Here is a 23,493-nt window from a genome sequence, read left to right on the forward strand (position 1 = left end):
GATTGAAACATTCGAGAGATCGTATACAGGAGTTGCAACTAAATCTCCCAGCAGTTTCAGCGAGTAATCCAAAGGTAAAAACACCATCCTTTGATGGCTCTGTTCCTTTCAGGTGTTTAAGCTTCAGTTTGAGAAGACCGCAATAGTGAACAACTAGAATGCTGAAGGTAAAGTTGCTGCACTATTCGTGGCATTAAAAGGACCAGCTGCAGAAATCTTACAGACTATTCCAGAGTATGAACGGAACAGTTATGACGCATTGATGGCCGCTGTCGAGAGACGTTACGGAAGCGAACATAGGAAACAGATATATCAAATAGAATTGCAAAACCGTTACCAAAGAGCGAATGAGACTTTGCAAGAGTTTGCTTCGGATGTTGAAAGGTTGGCTTATTTGGCAAATGCGGACGCACCCGTGGAGGGTAAACCGAGAGGGTAAAAGTCCAGAGTTTTATAAATGGTATACGGGACGTGGAAACGAAGCGAGCTACATACGCAAACCCAAAGGTAACATTTGCTGAAACGGTATCCCATGCATTGCCTCACGAAACAGCGTCACTTTTTATTAAGCCCGCATACAAAGCTCATCGCGTGGAAGTGGAAAGGCCAGACTGGGTAGACACAATTTTGGAAGCATTAAAAGGAACGCAGCAGAAAAACGATGGTGCCGTCAAATGCTTTAAGTGTGGAAAGCCAGGGCACACTGCACGTTATTGCAGTACTAACCCAAATAGTCCCAACAATGCGGATGGCCGTAAACGCAGAGCTGAAGGAGATGAGCAAATCTCCAAATCCACTCAATCGTTAAACTAAAGCGAGTCAGCCGCAAGGGGCGACAGCTGGCTCCCGCAATTGAATCCCCCATAATCTTAATCTTGCAGATTGGAAGAAGGTCGAGCAATATTACTCTCGAGGACATGTGGATGGAAAGGAACGTTTACTGACTGTAGATACGGGTGCATCTCATTCCATCATTCGAGCGGATTTAGTCAACAAGAAGATAAGACCATTGCATGGAGCAAGAATGCGTACAGCCACTGGAGAAGACAGCACGGTTCTAGGAGAAGTATCATGTGAAGTCGCAATTGGGAACGTCACGGTACTACACAATTTTATAGTGGCAGAGATTGTTGATGAAATCATAATTGGAGTGGATTTCTTAATCGACCAAGGCATCAAGATCGACATGCAAAGCAAGACGATGCAATACAAGACCATGGGTGTGCCACTTAATTTCGGCTACGAGAAAGGCTACAGCAGTAAACGAGTGCTGGTGGTTGAGAATCAACAAATACCACCAAAATCGGAGGCAGTCATCTGGGCAAAGGTTGATGGAGACTGTGGGTTGTCGAAGCAGCAAACAAAGCAACACCACACGTACTTGTGGCAACCCCTGGCTATGACAAAAAGGATGGACGTATTCCGGTAAGAGTACTCAATGAGTTCAAGTGAACACTCAAACTGACCAAAGGAGCTATATTGGGAAGATGCCAAAAGGCTGAAGAAGTTATTAACTATGTACAGCTCCAGGAGCACGTTTCAACTAGCAAGACTGATCTTTCAAATGACACCACGGCCTGGACGGAGTGGCTAGAGGAAGACTATCAGAGTAAGGCAAAACAACTGCTCCTAAAGTACGCAAACATATTTGACCAGTATGGTTCCAAACCAGGCCGCACCAATGTTGTGAAACATCAAGTTGACACTGGAGATGCGAGGCCGATCCGTCAAGCTCCTCGTAGTGTTCCACTGGCGAAGTGGGAAGTTGTGAGTCAAATCGTACAAGAACGACAGCGGCGTCATCGAACCATCAGCTAGTCCATGGAGCTCACCGGTGGTACTTGTGAAGAAGAAGAATGGACAAATAAGATTTTGCGTGGACTACCGTAAGTTGAACGACTTTACTAAAAAGGATAGCTACCCATTGCCGAGAATTGACGATACTCTGGACTCGCTATCTGGTACTAAATGGTTTTCCCTACTGGACTTGAAAAGCGGCTACTGGCAAGTGGGGGTGAAGGAGGAAGACAAAGAGAAAACAGCCTTCAGCGTCGGAGATGGTCTTTGGCAATTTACAGTAATGCGCTTTGGACTATGTAATGCACCAGCTACTCTCGAGAGACTCATGGATCAGGTATTGAAAGGACTACATTGGAAAACATGCTTGGCGTACTTGGACGACATCATCGTATTGGGAAAGAACTTTGATGAACATCTTAAGAACGTTGAGGAAGTTTTCCAGAGAATAGCTGGCGCTGGTCTGAAACTAAGTCCCAAAAAGTGTTCGCTGTTTAAAAAGGAAGTAAATTATTTGGGTCACAAGGTAACGACAGAGGGCATCTGCACTGCGAATGAAAAGATAGAAGCTGTAAAGGATTTGCCAAAACCACAGAACTTGTATGAATTAAGAAGTTTTCTTGGGCTGTGCACATATTACCGCCGGTTTGTACCAAACTTTGCCAGCGTAGCCCATAGTCTCCACGAGCTTACGAGAAAAAATAAAGCTTTTGAATGGAAGAAGGAGCAAGAAGTGGCTTTCCAAACATTGAAAGAGCGTTTGTGCACTGCCCCAATGTTGGCATATTCGATTCCAGGAGCGACGTTTACTCTAGATACAGATGCGAGTGGATATGCTACAGGAGGCGTTTTATCACAACTGGTCGATGGATAGGAGAAGGTAGTCGCATACTACAGCCGAATAATTGGAAAACTAGAGAGGAACTTGCGTTAAACGGAGAGAGTTGTTGGCATTGGTAGAGTGCATTAAACATTTTCACAAATACGTCTACGGGCAGCGATTCCGCGTCAGGACAGTCACGCAGCGTTGAAATGGCTCTTGCAGTTCGGTAATTCAGAAGGTCAGTTGGCACGGTGGATCGAGCGACTACAAAGCTATGACTTTTCCATTGAGCATCGAAAAGGTAGTACACATGGAAATGCTGATGCAATGTCATGAAGACCATGTAGTTTGGAATGCAAGCATTGTTCAAAAGCTGAGGCTAAAGAAGACATTATAGATGTCCGGCTAATGACTATAACATGTACAGATGAATGGGACAAGGAACAGCTAAGGAAGTGTCAGCTAGAAGATACAGATCTGTCACATGTTATGCAAGGGCTCGAACGAAACGAAAGACCAAATTAAGAGGAGATGTCAGCAGAGAGTGCTCTTGCGAACTCATATTGAGCACAGTGGAACAGTTTAGAGTTGATATCCGGTTGCTTGCATCGAGTATGGGAGAGTGAAGATTTTCATGAAAATGATGAAAAAGAGGATTTCATCATTTTTGTCGAAATAGATTTTTAGTCCGATCTTGATGATTTTTTCAGACAACAATCTTTGCCCAATACGTGGTAAAATTTGATGTTGCTTGCTGTTAAAATGAGGCAGAAATGGCGAAAACTCTCTTATTGAACAATCGATTGTATGGGAGGTATATGCTATAGTGGTCCGATCCGGTCGATTCCGACAAATGTCAAATCTCCCATCAAAATATGCCTGCTTACCAAATTTCATCAAGATATCTCAAAAATTGGGGGACTAGTTTGCGTTAAAACAAACGGACAGACGGACATGGCTAAATCAACTTAGCTCGTCCCCTGATCATTTTGGTATACTTATTGGTGGGTCTAACGGAAACATATACATAAAAAATGATTTGGAGCCTTGAAAATGAAAAAAAAAACTGTTAATGCCAAAGTTTTTATCGCATCATTTTAAGTGGGATAGGAACTATGAGACAAATTTGTTTTCATCGGCAAAACTTTTGCACGTTTCTGAAGAAACCCTTAAAAAAAATGGCGAAAAAATAAATTTTTTCACCAAAACACTCCTCAAAAGCAAAAAAATATTTTTTTTTTTTTAAAAAAACTGTTATCGCCAAAGTTTTTAGCGGACAATTTTGAGTCGGACAGGGTATACCTACATGAAAATTTTAAAATCAAATGAAAATTTTTTAAGTAGGTCATGAAAAAAGCCTTAAAAATCAAAGAAAAAAGTCAAAAAACTCAAATTTTGCAGGCTCGAAAATTATTTTTTTGGGTATGCTAAGTGGAATTTTTTTTCTGAGCCCAAAACCTATCGAAAAATCGATGGCGCGATATGGGTTAACTTTCGTCCATGCAAATCAACCCAGCTTAATACCCAATCCCAAATCAAGAAGCGGAAACAGTAGCAGCAGTGTTCATAAACAATTGGGTTGCAAGGTATGGTGTACCAATGGAGTTACATTCTGACCAAGGGAGAAATTTTGGATCAGCTGTGTTCCAAGAAATGTGTTAAACATTGGGCATTCGAAAAACACGGACAACTGCATTGCATCCTCAGTCCAATGGTATGGTGGAACGATTCAATAGAACATTGAAGGAGCACTTAAGGAAAGTAGTGGACAAGTTCCATAAAGAGTGGGATACACGCATACCATTATTCTTGATGGCTTACCGATCGGCAGTGCATGAGACAACGGGCAAAACCCCCGCAAAAGTAATTTTTGGCAGTGACCTTCGACTGCCAGTTTAGTTGGAGTTTGGGATAAATGCCAATGCGAAGAGAAATGCCAAGCAATCCACTGGTGTCTTGGAGGAAGAGATGAAGGAAATACATGATCTTGTAAGACAACGAACCAAGATTATGAAAGACAAGATGAAAGCCAGATACGATAAAGCAATTAATTCGAAAGGTTTTCGGGAAGGAGATTTGGTGCTGCTATACAACCCACAACGAAAAAAAGGTTTGTCACCGAAATTGCAGTGTAATTGTGAAGGCCCATACAAAGTTATAAAAGGACCAACGATGTAGTTTACCGCATACAAACCATTGGCAAACCATGAAACAAAATGAAAGTGGTTCATTTGGAAAGGCTGGCAGCGTGTAGATCGGAAAATTAGGTGGAGGGCAGTGTGACGAATATTACCATCTCTAAGTGTTTACTAAGTAAATAATCACGCAACAACAGAAAAAAAAAACATTGAACAACCCACACATATACATGTACGTAAACAAATCAATCATCATTTACACATATATGTACATACAAGGCAACGAAGAGAAACTCGCAAGCACATGTAATCATCAGCCGAAGTAGTACTCACGCATACACCCGCATGTGGCTATAAGAGAGACATAAACTACAAATAGGTATACATGTATATAGCTACCAACCAAGCAAGGGATACAATTGTTCTGGAATACAGTTTCGCGAAATGACTAGACCTTAGGAGAAATGGATGAACGAGAAAAATGAGAGTATAAAAGCAGCACAAGCTATCAGTTGCGAAGTATAATTGTACTACTCTCAAAGTAGTCTAATAAAAACCATTTTGCAATACAGAATATTGGAGTGATTTATTCAACAGTTTAGCGATTCGAACGTTAGTAGAAGGTTGCAAATAAGCGGAATTTCCCTAAGTTCGTTTCAATATTATCACGAATCCAGATCGGAGTTCAGCTAGAGTGATGCGAGGAGGTTACTTTCATCAAATGCGAATTTCAGGTATTGCCATTGAAAACGGGCATTAATTGGAGACGAGTTCTTAAGTCCATGGGATGTATGTTGGGATGCATTCAGCATTTCGTTTATCACCTTTATAGGGAGTATTCGCGCCTCGCTAGGTAGATGGTATTCCGGTGATAAAGAAGACATCCCGTAGCAGTTCTGAGCGCGGTATTTTGGCAGCCCTGCACTGTCTTCCAGTGTATTTCTTTTAAGCTCGACGACAATATCGGAGACGCGTAGCATACGTAGAAGCTTGCCTCAACTCTGCCAGCGTGGAACTTGAGGATTTTTTTACTGCTCTGAACTTTAGGTACAATTGCGTCTATATGCTCGCTCAAATGTAAGTCCTGATCGCTTCATATTTTTAGGTTTAGGACATTCGGAAGGGCGATGCCATTGACGTAAATGCCCAATATTGCCGACATTTGCCCCGTCCACGTTGTATCTAAGGTTGACGAGGACTTGATCGGTGGCGGTGCCAAATTTCGCAAGGTTAAAAAACCTGGAAATACTAGAGAGATTGTGGTTAATTTCATAGTAAAACCTATTAATAGAGGGGCTAGGACCTTTTGCTATTATCGCGCAGTCTTTCGCTTAGGGCACAATGGTAACTCCTTCTGGTGGGAAAGGAACTTTCCATATGTAAAGATTAAGGATAGGACACCACCTCTTGATTAATTGTTCTTGGTTTTGATGTTACGTCCCTGAACTGGACCGATGTTCGGTGCACCTTTTGAGACCAGGAAGAAGGGTAGACTTTTCCGATTCTTGCAGTAACGTGCTGTGATTGACTGTGTCACAGTCTAGCCCTTTGAGTACTGTTATTTACTACACTTTATCGCCAAAGGCGATGAATGGTCTATCGTTGTGCTTAGTCTGGTTTGAGAGGAAATTTACGGTTGACCATTTCTTACCAACACTGCCAGAAAGTTTACAGTTCTTTAGATGTTCAACCCATTTCGCCCGTGTGTTTGTCCAAAGGCTTTCTAATGCGCAGGTTTATGTCCCGGATTTGGGGGTCGCTGGGTCCTTTCCGGTGGAAAATAGGCCAGATTTTCAGAATTATTCCTGCTGGAATAAAGCGAGTCGACCGTTATCCAATGAACTTGCGAAAAGCACGTTCCCCTTTCCGGACATCCGTCGGAATCTGGAAGGCAGCAAAACGTTTTTCTGTGTATGCTTTATTTTCTTCCCACTTTCCTTTTTTAAAGTTGAAGTCGCTCAGACTTGATGAGTTCGGCTGATCGTTCAATCGAGTGGATTATGGGTAGATAGTCGAATGCCAATGTTGACATCGGTTGCTTGCTGATGCGGTTCATCTATTTGATCCGCTTAAATTTCATGGCGCTTAGGCAATTTAAAGTTAAATTAAAGATAGTAATATTTTTCTGTAGGAATACAACCAAGTAATTCTAAAATGGGAAAGTGTTAACACATATCAGATTAAAAAACACTAGCTGGCTACCAAGGCGCAAATGCGTTGATTCTTTCTTGCATAACAGCAAGCACTTCGTCTTGTCTTCATTTTCCGCAAGACCCACTTCACTGCCCCTTTATCAAATTCATAGAAGGCAGAGCTTACGTTTGCCATATATGGTAGAGCGGTTTAGTTTCGCTGCTGACTGGACCTTATCAGTGCGGCTTCAGACCTGGCAAATCTAATATCGACCAAATTTTCATTATGCGCCAAATCTTGGAAAAACCCCGAGAAGAAAGAATTTACAGACATCACCCCTTCGGTCGATTTTAAATTTTAAAGCCGCCTTCGACAGCACGAAAGGGAGCTGCTTATATGCCGCTATGTCTGAATTTGAATTATACAGCTATGCAAAATTACATTGAACAACATCATCACCTCAGTCAGAATTGGCAAGGGCCCCTCCAAGCCGATCGAAACTAAACGAGGTGTCAGACAGGGCGACCCCCTATCGTACGATTTATTTAATTTGATGCTGGAGAGAATAATACAAGCTGCAGCATTTAGCAGCTCTGGATCAAAATTCTATAAAAGTGTGCGACGTTTGATATTGTAACGAATTTCGGGAAATTCCGCTTTTTACACCTTCTGCTAACGTTAGAATCGCTAAATTGTTGAATAAATAACTCCAATATTCAATAATGCAAAATGGTCTATATTAGACTACTTTGAGGGTACTTCACAATAACACTTATACTTCACAACCAATAGCGTGCTTAAATCAAACTGATTGCTTACGACTCAGCTTTCGCTGCTTTTATACTCGGTTGCCTCGTTTACCCATTACTCCTAAGGTCTAGTAACTTCGCGAACTTCATGCTTGGTTACCAGCCATATATGTACATGTATATTTGTAGTTTATAGACTCTCCCATAGCCATATGCGTGTGTATATGTGAGTACTACTTCGGCTGATGGTGAGTATCTCTCTGTTGCCTTGTATGTACATGTGTAAATGATGATTGATTTGTTTACGTACATACAAGTGGCTGCTTAGTATCGGATTAGGGATGCTAGTATCACTTAGTCATGTGAATATTCGTCACAATATTAACGCGGGCGCCGTAAGTTCTGCTCACTCCAAACTAGAAAAGAAGGGGAGAAGATAGTTTTGATGGTGAAGGGCAAAACGACATACCAGCTGTCATCAATCAAAAAGTCTGAACGTTTGCGCCTTGACAAACACGCCACTATTGGCAGCCATAATTTCGAAATATTAAACGACTTGGTTGATTTGGATACTAGCATTAACACAAGCAATAAGATCAGCCTTGAAAGCCAGAGAAGAATCATTCTTGCCAATAAATGCTACTTGGACTGAGTGGACACCTGAAAATTAAAACCGTCCCTCGTCAAACGAAAATCATGCTCTACAAATCACTTATCGTACCCGTCCTGCTATATGGTGCAGAAGAATGGATAATGACAACATCAGATGAGGCGGCTTTGGGATGTTCGAGAGAAAAGTTCTTCGAAAGATTTACGGACCTCTACGCGACGGCGAGTTCCAAAGAAGATTTAATGATGAGCTGTACGCAGATATCAGCATAATACAGCGAACTAAAACTCAGCGACCACGCTGGGTAGGCCATGCAGTCCGAATGATAGATGATGCTATGGCTAGGAAAGTATTTTTATCGCAACTCGCCTACGGAAGCAGAGCAAAAGGGCGATCCCACTTCATTGGAGGAATCAGGTGGAAAGCGGCTTAAATTCCCTTGGTGTTACCAATTGGTTAGCACAGCGAAGCGGTTAAGCGCCAATTGTGTAAGTAAGTTCCGCTGCTCGGGCTGCTCTCCAACAAAATTCGCACGAAGAGAGTCGCTTTGTTCGAAACGTCGTTTGGTCTCGAACGGATCGGAGAGGTTATTTCCAATACTAGCGTGTTGTTTGACACCCTTTGGTGTCACCGAATTTCTTTTGATACAATTTCTCCAAAGCTTACAAATTCCCTTTGTTATGCACAGTGTAGATTCTTTAATAACCTGTCAAACCGAAATTATTTAAACCGAACGAATTTTACATACTCGCCCTGAATATAGATTAAAAATACTATATTACTCTGGATTTGTATACTCAGTGTGCTTTGCACACAGAGTATATTAAGTTTGATTGGATAACGGTTGGTTGTACCGGTGTAAAGGAATCGAGATAGATATAGACTTCCATATATCAAAATAATCAGTATCGAAAAAAATTTGTTTGAGCCATGTCCGCCCGTCCGTTAACACGATAACTTGAGTAAATATTGAGAGCTTATCTGGACCCAGAATAGATTGGTATTGAAAATGAGCGAAATCGGATGATAACCACGCCCACTTTTTATATATATAACATTTTGGAAAACACAAAAAACCTGATTATTTAGTAAATAATACACCTAGAATGTTGACGTGTGGACTGATATTGAGACTCTTGATACAAATTTGAAAAAAAATTTTAAAATGGGCGTGGCACCGCCCACTTGTGATAAAATCTATTAATATTATAATAAATAATATTATTAATCATAAATCAAAAATGGTTAAACCTATCGTAACAAAATTCGGCAGAGAGGTTTCCTTTGCTAAAAAAATGCTTTGAAGAAAAATTAACGAAATCGGTGAAGGACCACACCCACTTTTATATAAAGGATTTTTAAAAGGGTCGTGGACGAATACAATAAGCTATATCTTTGCAAAAAAGAGGTTTATATCAATAGTATTTCATTTCCCAAGTGGATTTATAACAATAAATAGGAAAACTTCAAATTAAAAAAAATGGGCGTGGCAACGCCCCTTTAATGACTAAGCAATTTTCTATGTTTCGGGAGCTCTAACTCGAAGAAAAATCAACGGATCGTAAAAAATTGGGTACAAATTTTCCCTATAGCAGGAAATATTTCTAGAAAAAATGGACTAGATCGGTTAAATACCACGCCCACTTTTATATAAAATATTTTGAAAAGAATAATAAGCTATAACTTAGCAAAAAATAGTTTTGATTCACTTATCAAGTTTTATTATTCTAGTTTACGACCCTTTTAAAAATCTTTTATAAAAAAGTGGGCGTGGTCTTTAACCGATCTTGTCCATTTTTTCTAGAAATATTTTCTGTTATAGGGAAAATCTGTGTACCCAATTTTATTACGATCCGTTTATTTTTCTTTGAATTGTGGCTCCCGAAACATAGAAAATTGCTTAGTCATAAAAGGGGCGGTGCCACGCCCACTTTTTAAAATTTAAAGTTTTTCCTATTTATTGTTATAAATCCACCTGGGAAATGAAATACCATTGCATATTTTTGCAAAGATATAGCTAATTTTATTGGTCCACGACCCTTTTAAAAATCTTTTATATAAAAGTGGACGTGGTCCTTAACCGATTTCGTTAATTTTTCTTCAAAGCATTCCTTATATTAAAGGCAATCCCTCTGCCGAATTTTGTTACGATAGGTTTAACGATTTTTGATTTATGATTAATAATATTTGTAAAATTGATTTTATCACAAGTGGGCGGTGCCACGCCCATTTTAAAATTTTTCTTAAAATTTTTATCAAGAGTCTCTATATCAGTCCGCACGTCAAATTTCAACATTCTAGGTGTATTATTTACTAAAAAAATCAGGTTTTTTGTGTTTTCCAAAATGTTATATATATAAAAAGTGGGCGTGGTTATCATCCGATTTCGCTCATTTTCAATACCAATCTATTTTGGGTCCAGATAAACTCGTGTACCAAATTTGGTGAAGATATCTCAATATTTACTCAAGTTATCGTGTTAACGGACATGGCTCAATAAAATTTGTTTTTCGATACTGATGATCTTGATATATAGAAGTCCATATCTATCTCGATTCCTTTATACCTGTACAACCAACCGTTATCCAATCAAAGTTAATATACTCTGTGTGCAAAGCACGCTGATTATAACAAGAGAAAAGAAAAAGCTCTACATTACAATTCCTAATAGAGCAAATATTTTTTAGAGTAATATTTTTTTTTGGTCTCGCTTTATACAAATAGCATTTCGTTGCGAGCTTTTATTCTTTCCTACAAATGGGCGGGACGGGACATACTTGTTTTATGCCGACTCCGAACGGCATCTGCAAGGCAGATGAGTTTTCACTGAGAGCTTTTCATTGCAGAAATACGCTCGGAGTGCTTGCCAAACACTGCCGAGGGGCGACCCGCTTAGACAAATTTTCTTCTAATTGAAAAAACTTGTTTCTAAAATTCCGATGTTGCTTTACCCGGGGCTTGAACCCAGGATCTTCGGTGTGGATGGCGGAGCACGCTACCATCACACCACGGCGGCCGCCATACTTCACTAATAGCGTGTTTAAATCAAACTGATTACTGATTCCTCAGCTTGCGCTGCTTTTATACTCTTGGTTACCTCGTTTGTTCATTTCTTCTAAGGTCTAGACGTTTCACCAGCATTCACCTTCTAGAACAGTTGTGTCTCATGCTTGGTTATTTAGCTATATACATGCATTAGGGTGGAGTGAATTTATTTTTTTGCCTTTGTAGACCAGAAATAAGGTTGAAAATTTGTATTTCACTCATCGTATGTTTAGAGGTGCCCCAACGCAACTAAACTTTGAAAAAGAAAAAAAATGTTTTTTTTGTCATTGATTTACTTTCGCTTGTTGTTATTGTGCTCATTGATTTCAAAGCCTACTGATTTTCATTGCGTACTATGTGCCTGTAAAACTCTTACTTATACACTTGATTAGAAACATACTATTATCAACAAAAAAGTGTAAAACACCATTTAAAATTTGTCGTTTTTAGTTATAATATGTAATTTTACTAAAGTTAAAAAAAAGCTATGTATATTAAAAAAGAAATAAAATAAATATGTAAATTATGAGCTTTGTAAAATCGCGATTATTTTGCTCAACTTTTTGGGGGCTGGGGGCACCTTAAAACGCCATCCTACGAAAATAATATTTGGTGGTTTTGGTTAACTCTTATAAAGACAACTTTTCATTGCTAGGCCATTACAAAAAAAACAAATAAGGAAGGCTAAGTTCGGGTGTAACCGAACATTACATACTCAGTGCTGTGGAGACAAAGTAAGAGAAAATCGCCATGTTGTAAAAAGAACCTAGGGTAAACCCTATATAGATGGACGCCATTTAGGGATATCGCCATAAAGGTGAACCAGGCCTGACTCTAGAATTTGTTTGTACGATATGGGTATCAAATGAAAGGTATTAATGAGTATTTTAAAAGGGCGTGGGCCTAAGTTCTATAGATGGACGCCTTTTCGAGATATCGCCATAAAGATGGACCAGGGGTGACCCTAGAATTTGTTTGTACGATATGAGTATCAAATGAAAGGTGTTAATGAGTATTTTAAGAGGGCGTGGGCCTTAGTTCTATATGTGGACGCCGTTTCGAGATATCGCCATAAAGGTGGACCAGGGGTGACTCTGGAATTTGTTTGTACTATATGGGTATCAAATGAAAGGTGTTAATGAGTATTTTAAAAGGGGGTGGGCCTTAATTCTATAGGTGGACGCCTTTTCGGAATATCGTTATAAAAGTGGACCAGGGTTGACTCTAGAATACGTTTGTACAATATGGGTATCAAACGAAAGGTGCTAATAAGTGTTTTAAAAGGGAGTGGGCCTTAGTTCTATGGGTGGACGCCTTTTCGGGATATCGCCATAAACGTGGACCAGGGGTGACTCTAGAATGCGTTTGTACAATATGGGTATCAAATGAAAGGCGTTAATGAGTATTTTAAAAGGGCGTGGGCCTTAGTTCTATAGGTGGACGCCTTTTCGAGATATCGCCATAAAGGTGGACCAGGGGTGACTCTAGAATTTGTTTGTACGATATGGGTATCAAATGAAAGGTGTTAATGAGTATTTTAAAAGGGCGTGGGCCTTAGTTCTATAGGTGGACGCCTTTTCAAGATATCGCCATAAAGGTGGACCAGGGGTGACTCTAGAATTTGTTTGTACGATATGGGTATCAAATGAAAGGTGTTAATGAGTATTTTAAAAGGGAGTGGGCCTTAGTTCTATAGGTGGATGCCTTTTCGAGATATCGCCATAAAGGTGGGCCAGGGGTGACTCTAGAATTTTTTTGTATGATATGGGTATCAAATGAAAGGTGTTAATGAGTATTTTAAAAAGGAGTGGGGCTTAGTTCTATATGTGGACGCCTTTTCGAGATATCGCCATAAACGTGGACCAGGGGTGACTCTAGAATGTGTTTGTACGATATGGGTATCAAATTAAAGGTATTAATGAGGGTTTTAAAAGGGAGTGGCCCTTAGTTGTATATGTGAAGGCTATTTCGAGATATCGACCAAAATGTGGACCAGGGTGATCCAGAACATCATCTGTCGGGTACCGCTAATTTATTTATATATGTAATACCACGAACAGTATTCCTTCCAAAATTCCAAGAGCTTTTGATTTCGCCCTGCAAAACTTTTTCATTTTCTTCTACTTAATATGGTAGGTGTCACACCTATTTTACCAAGTTTTTTTCTAAAGTTATATTTTGCGTCAATAGACCAATACAATTACCATGTTTCATCCCTTTTTTCGTATTTGGTATATAATTATGGCATTTTTTTCATTTTTCGTAATTTTCGATATCGAAAAAGTGGGCGTGATCATAGTCGGATTTCGGCCATTTTTTACACCAATACAAAGTGAGTTCAGATAAGTACGTGAACTGAGTTTAGTAAAGATATATCGATTTTTGCTCAAGTTATCGTGTTAACGGCCGAGCGGAAGGAATTAAAAAAAAAAAATTTTAAAAAGTGGGCGTGGTCGTTCTCCGATTTTGCTAATTTTTATTAAGCAGACATATAGTAATAAGAGTAACGTTCCTACCAAATTTCATCATGATATCTTCAACGACTGCCAAATTACAGCTTGCAAAACTTCTAAATTACCTTGTTTTAAAAGTGGGCGGTGCCACGCCCATTGTTTAAAATTTTACTAGTTTTCTATTCTGCGTCATAAGTTCAACTCACCTACCAAGTTTCATCGCTTAATCCGTATTTGGTAATGAATTATCGCACTTTTTCGATTTTTCGAAATTTTCGATATCGAAAAAGTGGGCGTGGTTATTGTCCGATATCGTTCATTTTAAATAGCGATCTGAGATGAGTGCGCAGGAACCTACATACCAAATTTCATCAAGATACCTCAAAATTTACTCAAGTTATCGTGTTAACGGACAGACGGACGGACGGACGGACATGGCTCAATCGAATTTTTTTTCGATACTGATGATTTTGATATATGGAAGTCTATATTTATCTCGATTCCTTTATACCTGTACAACCAACCGTTATCCAATCAAAGTTAATATACTCTGTGAGCTCTGCTCAACTGAGTATAAAAATCCATAGGGTATCACTCCACCCTAACATGTATATCTGTAGTTTATGTTTCTCTTCTAGCCATATGCGTTTGTATGTGTGAGTAACAACTTTTGCTTTTAGCTGCTGGCTACATATATATATATATCTGTAGTTTATGTTTTTCTTCTAGCCATATGCGTTTGTATGTGTGAGTAACAACTTTTGCTTTTAGCTGCTGGCTACGTATATATGTGTGAAATATTCTCTTCGCTGTCAGCTTTGATGTTTACATGTACAAATATTTGTTGTTGTGCATTAGCAGCACACAGTGTTTCGTGTAGAACAAGCTAGCTGGACAAAATTATTTTCTGATAGTTTCAGTTTCATATGTAGTCATTTATTACAAGTATAATATTTTTTTAGTCATATGTGCCTCTTTTCTTATTTTTTTTCTAAAATTTTACTTCTTTTTACTTTACTTTACTACTTACTGATCAAGGAAAAAGTTATAGCGTAAGTTTTCTTTTATAATTATGTTACCATTCATTATCGTCACTGTCATTCGATAAGTCACTTGTGGAATAGCCATGAGCATCATTACTGTGAAAGCTTGAAACAACTGGGGTATTTATTGACTCCTGAACATTATCGGAGGACAGTAAATGTAAGGCTCAGGCTTTTAAATTTTTTCTTGGGTATGTCCCTTAAGCTGTTAACTAAGGGATCCGATGTTATAAGTAACATATTCATAAGATCTCTATTCGTGGCTACACGCGACGGCTTTTGTGTGTTATCATCCCTGAATCGTCTCAAATCTTTGTTACGGGCTTCTTGTGCTTCTTCAGAAAGTTGGCCAATGGGCAAAATTTCTGATTTTATAATATCAGTACTATGCACTAAGATTTTATGAACTGTAGCAGGCATATAAAACCACGGATAGAGATCAATGTATAGTTTTTTAGTTTCACTCGCAAATATCTCAAATCTTCGGATATTATACCCAGATGCTATTGCGCGAAGGAGAGTATCGAATCTTTTGATGAGCGTTACATCCAATCCCGTAATCTCAGTACTAGCCTCAGAATTTTCGAAAAACCTTCGAGCAGTATTACCATCATTGGTATTACCGAATCCTGGTTTTGGTTGATCTACTATCAATCCAAGTTCACTTTTAAATTTATTCTGAATTTCGTTGGAACGTTGCTTAATACTCTCTTTATCTACCTCATTCCCAAGTTGCCATTTTTTTACTTCGAGGCGATAACTTGTGTGAAGCAAGCATTCAAAATATCTTATCCAGGCATGGAGAGCAGACAAGCCAAAACCAAGATTATCTCGGTTAGGCATAAAAACCAGTGTGTCATCATTCATATCTATTGGAGTGGCACCACAAATATAACACTTTTGTGCGGAAGATGTTTCAGTCAAAGCATTGCAAACTTTTCCGTCAATCATTGTTAGGAGCATGTTGTGATTTACAGAAACCTCGCATTCTTCGAGAAAGTTATTTGTTGACAACAAAGCATTTACCTCCTCTAAAACTTTGTTCGTTTCAGAAACAATTAAATCTTTTGTTTCCTTAGAGAAAATAAATTTAATTGGACGACAATACATCGTAGAAGAAGATCGAGGATTCTGCCAAACAATGTTACCCTTTTCGTCCTGTAACTGAAGAGGAACGAAAGAAAATATAAACAAAAACTCATCAGTGTCAGCACTGCATGTGAATTTTTGCTTATATGTACTATGACCAGAACTTCCATCGCAACCCCACTTGCTGATTAAAGTAAATGACAGAGATGTAGGTAACAAACTAACGAGAACTTCTTGATTTGCTAAAATTAAACGTTCAACAGTTTTATCTAATACGGCTTGAACTTTAATTTCAGCACTTGTTTCACCCACATCAATCTCATTTGGGTAGCATTCTCCCTTAGCTTTTCTTAAAGTATAAAATGATGGATAAACCTTATGGCCTGCCTTGATACTCCACTTCCGAGTCGTTTTGTACCCATGAGTCGTCGACTTGCTGTCTACATACTATGCCAAAGCTTCTACACTGCTCAAGCATCTTGCATCTTGCTCACATGTTACCTTGGTCGTTGTTTTTTTTGTGGTTTTTTGTGAACTTTTTATAATATTAGCAATATTCCTGTTGCCAGGCGTGTTGATACTTCTGCCGCATAAACTAACTCATCAGCACTTCTGGATTGCGGTAGGTCGTTCACTCGACGACGTTTGGTTTTTTGACTGGAAAGCAGAAAGTCCTTCTGTGGTCTTCCGGGTCCTGGGTTACCTGAAGACGAAGCTGGTTGCTCTGATGGCAACCTTGAATCCATCGTAATTGTAAACTTGAAATCTGTTCCCGAAAGCCACTCGAGAGTTTTTATTACAAAATCGCTCCCGATGTCTTCCAGAGCTGTTCCATTTCTCATCGATGTTGGACGAATATTTTGAAATTTGTTGACTTAAATTTCTTAACGAATGCTCAGCTACTTCTCTTAAATCAGCCTTAAGTAAAATACAACTCAATAACTCCTTATTTCTCGATTCTTTCGAATATTTCAACCAAATTTCAAAAAAAACTCCATTCTTGGTATGGTTAATACTAAATCTACAAAAAAAAAATTAAAAATAGATGTGCAAAGAATTCGCGATGGTTTTTTCTTTCGACTATTAGAAAATATTTGGGACTATAACATATGTAACATTTGGCGCGGGTACACGCGGGTACATATAACTTTTCCCTTTATAAAATTAAAAATGTAGGTAAAAAGTACCTTTTCTTCCTAATAACGGAATCTTAAATATATTAAAAATATTCTAATTGCGAAAAGATTACTATTAAAAAATTCAACTTACCTTCGAGCTTAGAATCCATCACAAAAATTATGTAAAAGTGTTTAATTAAAAGTATTATGAAAAGTAATATTCAACACTATTTTTGTAAATTAATCAACGCAAATTACGGCCACTCCTGCTTACTTACTTCAATTACTCAAGATATAATAAGCGAAAAAAAAAATGTGTGCAAAAATCCTGTTATTTTGTTGTTTTCTTTCATTTTCCATTACAATATTCTTGGAATAAAAACTTTCTTTTTGTCCAGCTAGCTTGTTCTACACGGAACACTGTGCAGCAGCAGCATAGTGATGAGCCGAAATGCTAATATTCGGCACACTATTTTATGCTACAGCTCTGCTTTATGCACTGTTCGTGTGCAGAGCCGGAGTAGCAGCAGAGCAAATTTTGCGCTGCTCCAGCTTCCTTGAAGTAGCAAATGCAAATATCAGTAAATCCTCTCGAAATTTCTTATCAAAATAACTTAATTTTTTACAGATATGTTTTGGAAAAACACCATATACCATTGTAATGGATTTTTTGGACCATTTAAAGGGTTTGCAAAGCTTATGGCGCGATCGAAACAAAGATTATGACAACTACGATAGAGATCTTACAAGTCTTAAAAAAATAATGAAAATTAAATGGGAACTTAATCTGACAATGAATTCGTTACATGAACGATTAGAAAATATTAAAACTTGGTTTTACAATATAAGAGCAGCAATGGATATTAGTGGAAATAATAAAATACATACTTTTTTCCATGAATATTATGAAAAATGTGCCGAATTTTTACCATTTGGCAAAGGTAACACTAGACATACTTTCAAATGTGATTTGTGCAATTCTTGCCATGTTAAGCTCATAAAATTGCAAGCGCACAAATATCGCAAACATGGTATAGGTGAATTACCTTTTAGTTGTAGTAAATGTTGCAAACGTTTTAGTCGTATCGAAATTTTGCTTAATCACGTAAAAAGGCATTTACTAAAACGGCCGTTAAGGAAGAGAAACGAGAGGCTTGTTAAGGAAAAAAGAATAAAAGGAAACCAAATTATTGAGAAACCACTACAGTCTGAACTAACGTTCAAATGTTATATATGCGATAAGAGTTTTGAATGTGCAAATGAATACAAACTACATTTGGATATACATCCAAAAGGCGATCGCAAATACGCTTGTGAGGAATGTGGAGGACGCTTCAAAGATTTAGCTTCAAAAGATAAACATAAAAACATTCACAGTGCTCTTGGACATCAATGCGAATATTGTGATATGAAACTTGCGAGTGCCGTTAGTTTCAAAGCTCATATGAATGCTCATAAAGGTATTTACGAATATATTTGTGAATGGTGTGGTGAAAAATGTGTAGATCGCAAATCTTGGAAGGAACATGTTCAATATGCACATTTGGGTGGTGGTATTTGCAAAATTTGTAATCGTGACTACAAAAGGCGATCTATACTTCACAAACATTTAAAAAACTTGCATAGACCAACATTTGGTACAGTCGAAGAACTATCGCTACGCTTTCGTAAACGTAAGAACAATAAGAGAAAGTGTAAAAGTAACAAATATGAATACATTACAGATCCTGTGACAAAATTACGTCGCATCAAATGTCCAAATTGTGATAGAAGTTTTCGGCAATATAAAAGTATTCATAGGCATGTTCAACAAGCACACAATTACGATATACTATTGATGCAAAAAAAGAAAAAACTGCCAAAATTTAAAAAGCCGCGAACATATTTTGGGAGGCGTCCTTTCAGAATTCTTAATGAGATGAGTTGTAAGGACGAAGAAACCGAAGCAGCAGTTAATACTATTACAGAATGTTCTGGCATGAAATTGGAAAATTCTGTTAACGTATCAAACATTTGCTTAGTTACCGATATAGAAGATCACATGCCACGTAATCAACTTTCCGTAATGGAAATGAATAAATTTGAAAGTTATGAAAATGTAGAAGAAATCTCATTGGATAAGTTTTTTAGTATAATTACCACAAATGATAATTTTACAATTCAATCTCCAAGCGAATCATTACACATGGACGACGTTCAGCTGGTGGAAAAAGTCGACACTTCATTGATCACGAAAGAGGAAGATTTTGAATGTTTGTATTAAGTACGGATAGTACGATTGTTTCAAGTTTCGGAGCATTTACCAAATTCATAGCGGTAATATGATATAAGTATGTATGTATGTATACAAAAGTATTTGGAAGAAAATATATTAAATTTAATAATATTGTAACGAATTTAGTGAAACTCCGCTTATTTCCAGCCTTCTGCAAACGTTCGAATCGCTAAATTGTCGAATAAATAACTCCAATATTTAGTAATGCAAAATGGTGTTTATTAGAATACTTTAATGTACTTAACAATAACACTTATACTTCACAACTAATTGCGTGTTTAAATCAAACTGATTACTGACTACTCAGCTTTCGCTGCTTTTATACTCTCTGTTGGCTCGTTCACCCATTCACGGTTGCCACTTTTGGTCCATTTGAACCAAAAATGGTCCCTTCCAACCCCATTTGGTCCGCTGGTCCCCTTTTTTTCAATTTTGGTCCTTTTTAGGCAGTAGCCACGATTTTGGTTCTTTTCTTACTTTTTCACTGAGGTTAAAATTCACAACCCTGCCCACAACATTTGGCACACTTTCATTAACCCACATATAATTTTCAATTTACTTATGTATATGGAAATCTTACCACAAAAATTGCTGAGTCAATAATATGTAGCAGACCAATGACATTTCATAGGAGATATTTTAGGCGAGGCAATAAGAAAAGTGATGGATCTAAGGGCAAACACATTACACGAACTTATCAGAAAAAATTCTTGTTTTAGTATCCAGGTATTTCGATCGGTTATCAAACACTTTTCGTGATAGATTTTTTTACTAGTTGAGCTAAGAAAATTTGTCTCAAATTCACGTGTGCCTCTAAGAAATTTGGCAGGGCTTTCCACTGATGGAGCCATTACGATGGCCGTCGAGTTAAAATTTGAATTGAAAACTAAGTAAAATAATGAAACTAATTGGTTTTATGTTTGGTAACACTTTCAAAATTTTTTCCAAAGAAATCCTATGTAAAAATTGCAGGAGTATTGTGGTGTTAAGGCACGCCGAATACTTGAAAACTAAGTAGCTTGGCATAAGAAATATTTTAACTGTAAGTAAGGCAAGAATACTTATTGAAAGTGGTAACTTTATAAATGAACTTGCAGAACCGGCAGACGTTGTGCTGCCCTAAATTTGGTCTATCTGCATACATTTTAATAAGCTTTTTCCGTCTGACTCTGCCCTACCCCTCTACACTTTTTCCTAATCTTTTTATTCACTCCTCCCTCCGTCTTTTTCGCTTCATCTATCTCCATCTTCGTCTCATTCTATCTCTTTCTCAGTCTCCTTCTCTCTTTTCTCTTCTCTCAATTTTTTCTCATTCTTCTTCATCTCTTATTGCCAGTCCCAGAGGGTGTTATGTATTTTGTTCCAGCCCCAGTCCGAGTCTCAGTCCTAGTCCCACTCCGAGTCTCAGTCTCAGTCCCAGTCCTAGTCCTAACCCCAGTCCCAGTCTGTCTCTGGTATACTTGCCGGAAAAAAGCATCGCAAATACTAATATAGGCAAATTTATATACGAAATTTCAGGAAAATCGAATAGGACGTATGTAAATAGGTATGTGGGTATTATTAATTCTTGTCTTTATTTCGGCTTCGCATGCATATTTATCAGTTTTGCCAGGTTGATGCGACGAAATCGAATATCACAATGAACTTTAGAGCTCTCAGCAACAGCTTTCATTTGATATTCATAATACACACACATTCTAGGGGTATCCGGGTCCATGTTTTGGCCTATATCTCGAGACCGTAGTCACCCAGCGGTGTAAAACTTACTCTGTACTAAAGCATACATCAACAGCTTCAATTTGATACCCATAATGTAAAAACACATTCTAGGTGTATCCGGGTCCATGTTTTGGCCTATATCTCGAGACCGTAGTCACCCAGCGGTGTAAAACTTACTCTGTACTAAAGCATACATCAACAGCTTCAATTTGATACCCATAATGTAAAAACACATTCTAGGTGTATCCGGGTCCACGTTTTGGCCTACATCTCGAGACCCTAGTCACCCAGCGGCATAAAACTTACTCTGTACTAAAGCACACATCAACAGCTTCAATTTGATACCCATAATGTAAAAACACATCCTAGTGTTACCCTGATCCACGTTTTGGCCTATATCTCGAGACCCTAGTCGCCAATAGGTATGAAAACTACCCTGTACTAAAGCACTCATGAACAGCTTCAATTTGATACCCACAATATAAAAACATTGTCTAGGCGTTCACGGGCCCACGTTTGGCCTATATCTCCAGACCCTAGCCTCCCAGTTGTATGAAAAATATCCTGTACTATAGCACTCATCAACAGCTTTCATTTGATATCCATATTGTATAAACACATTCTAGGGGTACCCGGGTCCACGTTTTGGGCTATATCTCGAGACCCTAGCCTCCCAGTTGTATGAAAGAAATTATCCTGTACTATAGCACTCATAAACAGCTTTCATTTGATATCCATAGTGTATAAACACATTCTAGGGGTACCCGGGTCCACGTTTTTGCCTATATCTCGAGACCCTAGTCACCCAGGGGTATGAAATTATCCTGTACTATAGCACTCGTAAACAGCTTTCATTTGATATCCATAGTGTATAAACACATTCTAGGGGTACCCGGGTCCACGTTTTGATCTCAAGACCCTAGACACGTGGCGAAAAAAAAGGTAGACGTTGGCCGATTCTCAGACCTACCCAATATGCTCGCAAAATTTCATGAGAATCGGTTCAGGCGTTTCGGAGAAGTTCAGCCTCTACAACCGTGACAGAAGAATTTTATATATTAGATAACGAATCGCGATTGAACAAATTTACTTTTATATTCAGATTTTGAAGAAAATTTAAAAAAGATAGGTACAGAACTCTATAAACTTCAATAACAACGCTGTTAACTAATTTCTAGTACCTACTTAAATGTAATCAGGTTCCGTTATTGCACAGTTGATACTTTTAAGACGTTTGATTTTTAATCTGAAGCCTGGGGCTAGATTCAGTAAGTATGAGTTTTTCAAAAATCACACTTACTAAATCTAGGCTTTGGTATGAAATTTCACCGTTCAGGGGAAAAAGTAAGCATCATTTATGATTTACTGAGTTTGCTCATAGTTCGGCTACACCAAAACGCAAATTTTTGAGCCTTTTCTTACTAAAACCTAACTGCGCTATACATTTTATTTCTTTCCAATTAAAAACATAATGCTGGAACTAAGAGCTTTGTCAGCAAACTACATTCAAAACGTATAGTTAAAAGTAGTGTTTTTGTTTGTGCAGTTTGAATTAAGTCTCCTATTCGCTAAGTTTATTAAAATTTTGTATAGGAACCATGGAAACATCCTGAAATTTTATATTTAACAACGACTACGACACTTTTGTGAATTGCTTGTATCACAATCAAATAAATAATAGTTTAAAAAAATTAAAAAAACACGATTTTATAGCTAATCGAACTAAAAAATAGAAAATAATTTTCAATTAAAAAGAGTTTATATAACAGTAGTAGAAGGGCGGCCACCGTGGTGTGATGGTAGCGTGCTCCGCCTATCACACCGTATGCCCTGGGTTCAACTCCCGGGCAAAGCAACATCAAAATTTTAGAAATAAGATTTTTCAATTAGAAGAAAATTTTTCTAAGCGGGGTCGCCCCTCGGCAGTGTCTGGCAAGCGCTCCGATTGTATTTCTGCCATGAAAAGCTCTCAGTGAAAACTCATCTGCCTTGCAGATGCCGTTCGGAGTCGGCATAAAACATGTAGGTCCCGTCCGGCCAATTTGTAGGGAAAAATCAAGAGGAGCACGATGCAAATTGGAAGAGAAGCTCGGCCTTAGATCTCTTCGCAGGTTATCGCGCCTTACATTTATTTTTATTTTAGTAGAAGGTCAAACAATCATTTATAGTTAATCACCTCAAAAAAAAAATTATAATACAATTTAAGTTATTAACAGAATAATTTAATTAAGATTAAAAGGCGGGTGGTGCATTTGACTACATTTCATATCTTTCCTCTCAGATAGTTGCCAATAGAATGATTGTAACTTTCAATATCAAGCACCCCACGCGTTTTACTGTGAATTAAATTATTCTGTTAATAACTTAAATTTTATTATAATTTTAGTTTGAGATGATTAACTATAAATGATTGTTTGACCTTCTGCTACTGTTATATAAACTCTTTTTAATTGAAAATTATTTTCTATTTTTTAGTTCGGTTAGCTATAAAAGCGGTCTTT

General features: G+C 38.0%; 1 protein-coding gene across 1 annotated transcript in view; it reads left to right on the forward strand.

Moving 5' to 3' along the window:
* Positions 1 to 19,543, forward strand: part of LOC137243686 (protein suppressor of hairy wing-like) — a 107,369-nt gene extending 87,826 nt beyond the window's left edge. Inside the window, exon 7 of the mRNA XM_067771650.1 lies at positions 17,627 to 19,543. Within this exon, the coding sequence (XP_067627751.1) occupies positions 17,627 to 19,261 (1,635 nt within the window). The 3' untranslated portion in view covers positions 19,262 to 19,543. The remainder of the gene's footprint in view (positions 1 to 17,626) is intronic.
* Positions 19,544 to 23,493: the final 3,950 nt, after the last annotated feature.

Source organism: Eurosta solidaginis, chromosome 3, assembly GCF_040869045.1.
Source record: "Eurosta solidaginis isolate ZX-2024a chromosome 3, ASM4086904v1, whole genome shotgun sequence".
NCBI lineage: Eukaryota > Metazoa > Arthropoda > Insecta > Diptera > Tephritidae > Eurosta > Eurosta solidaginis.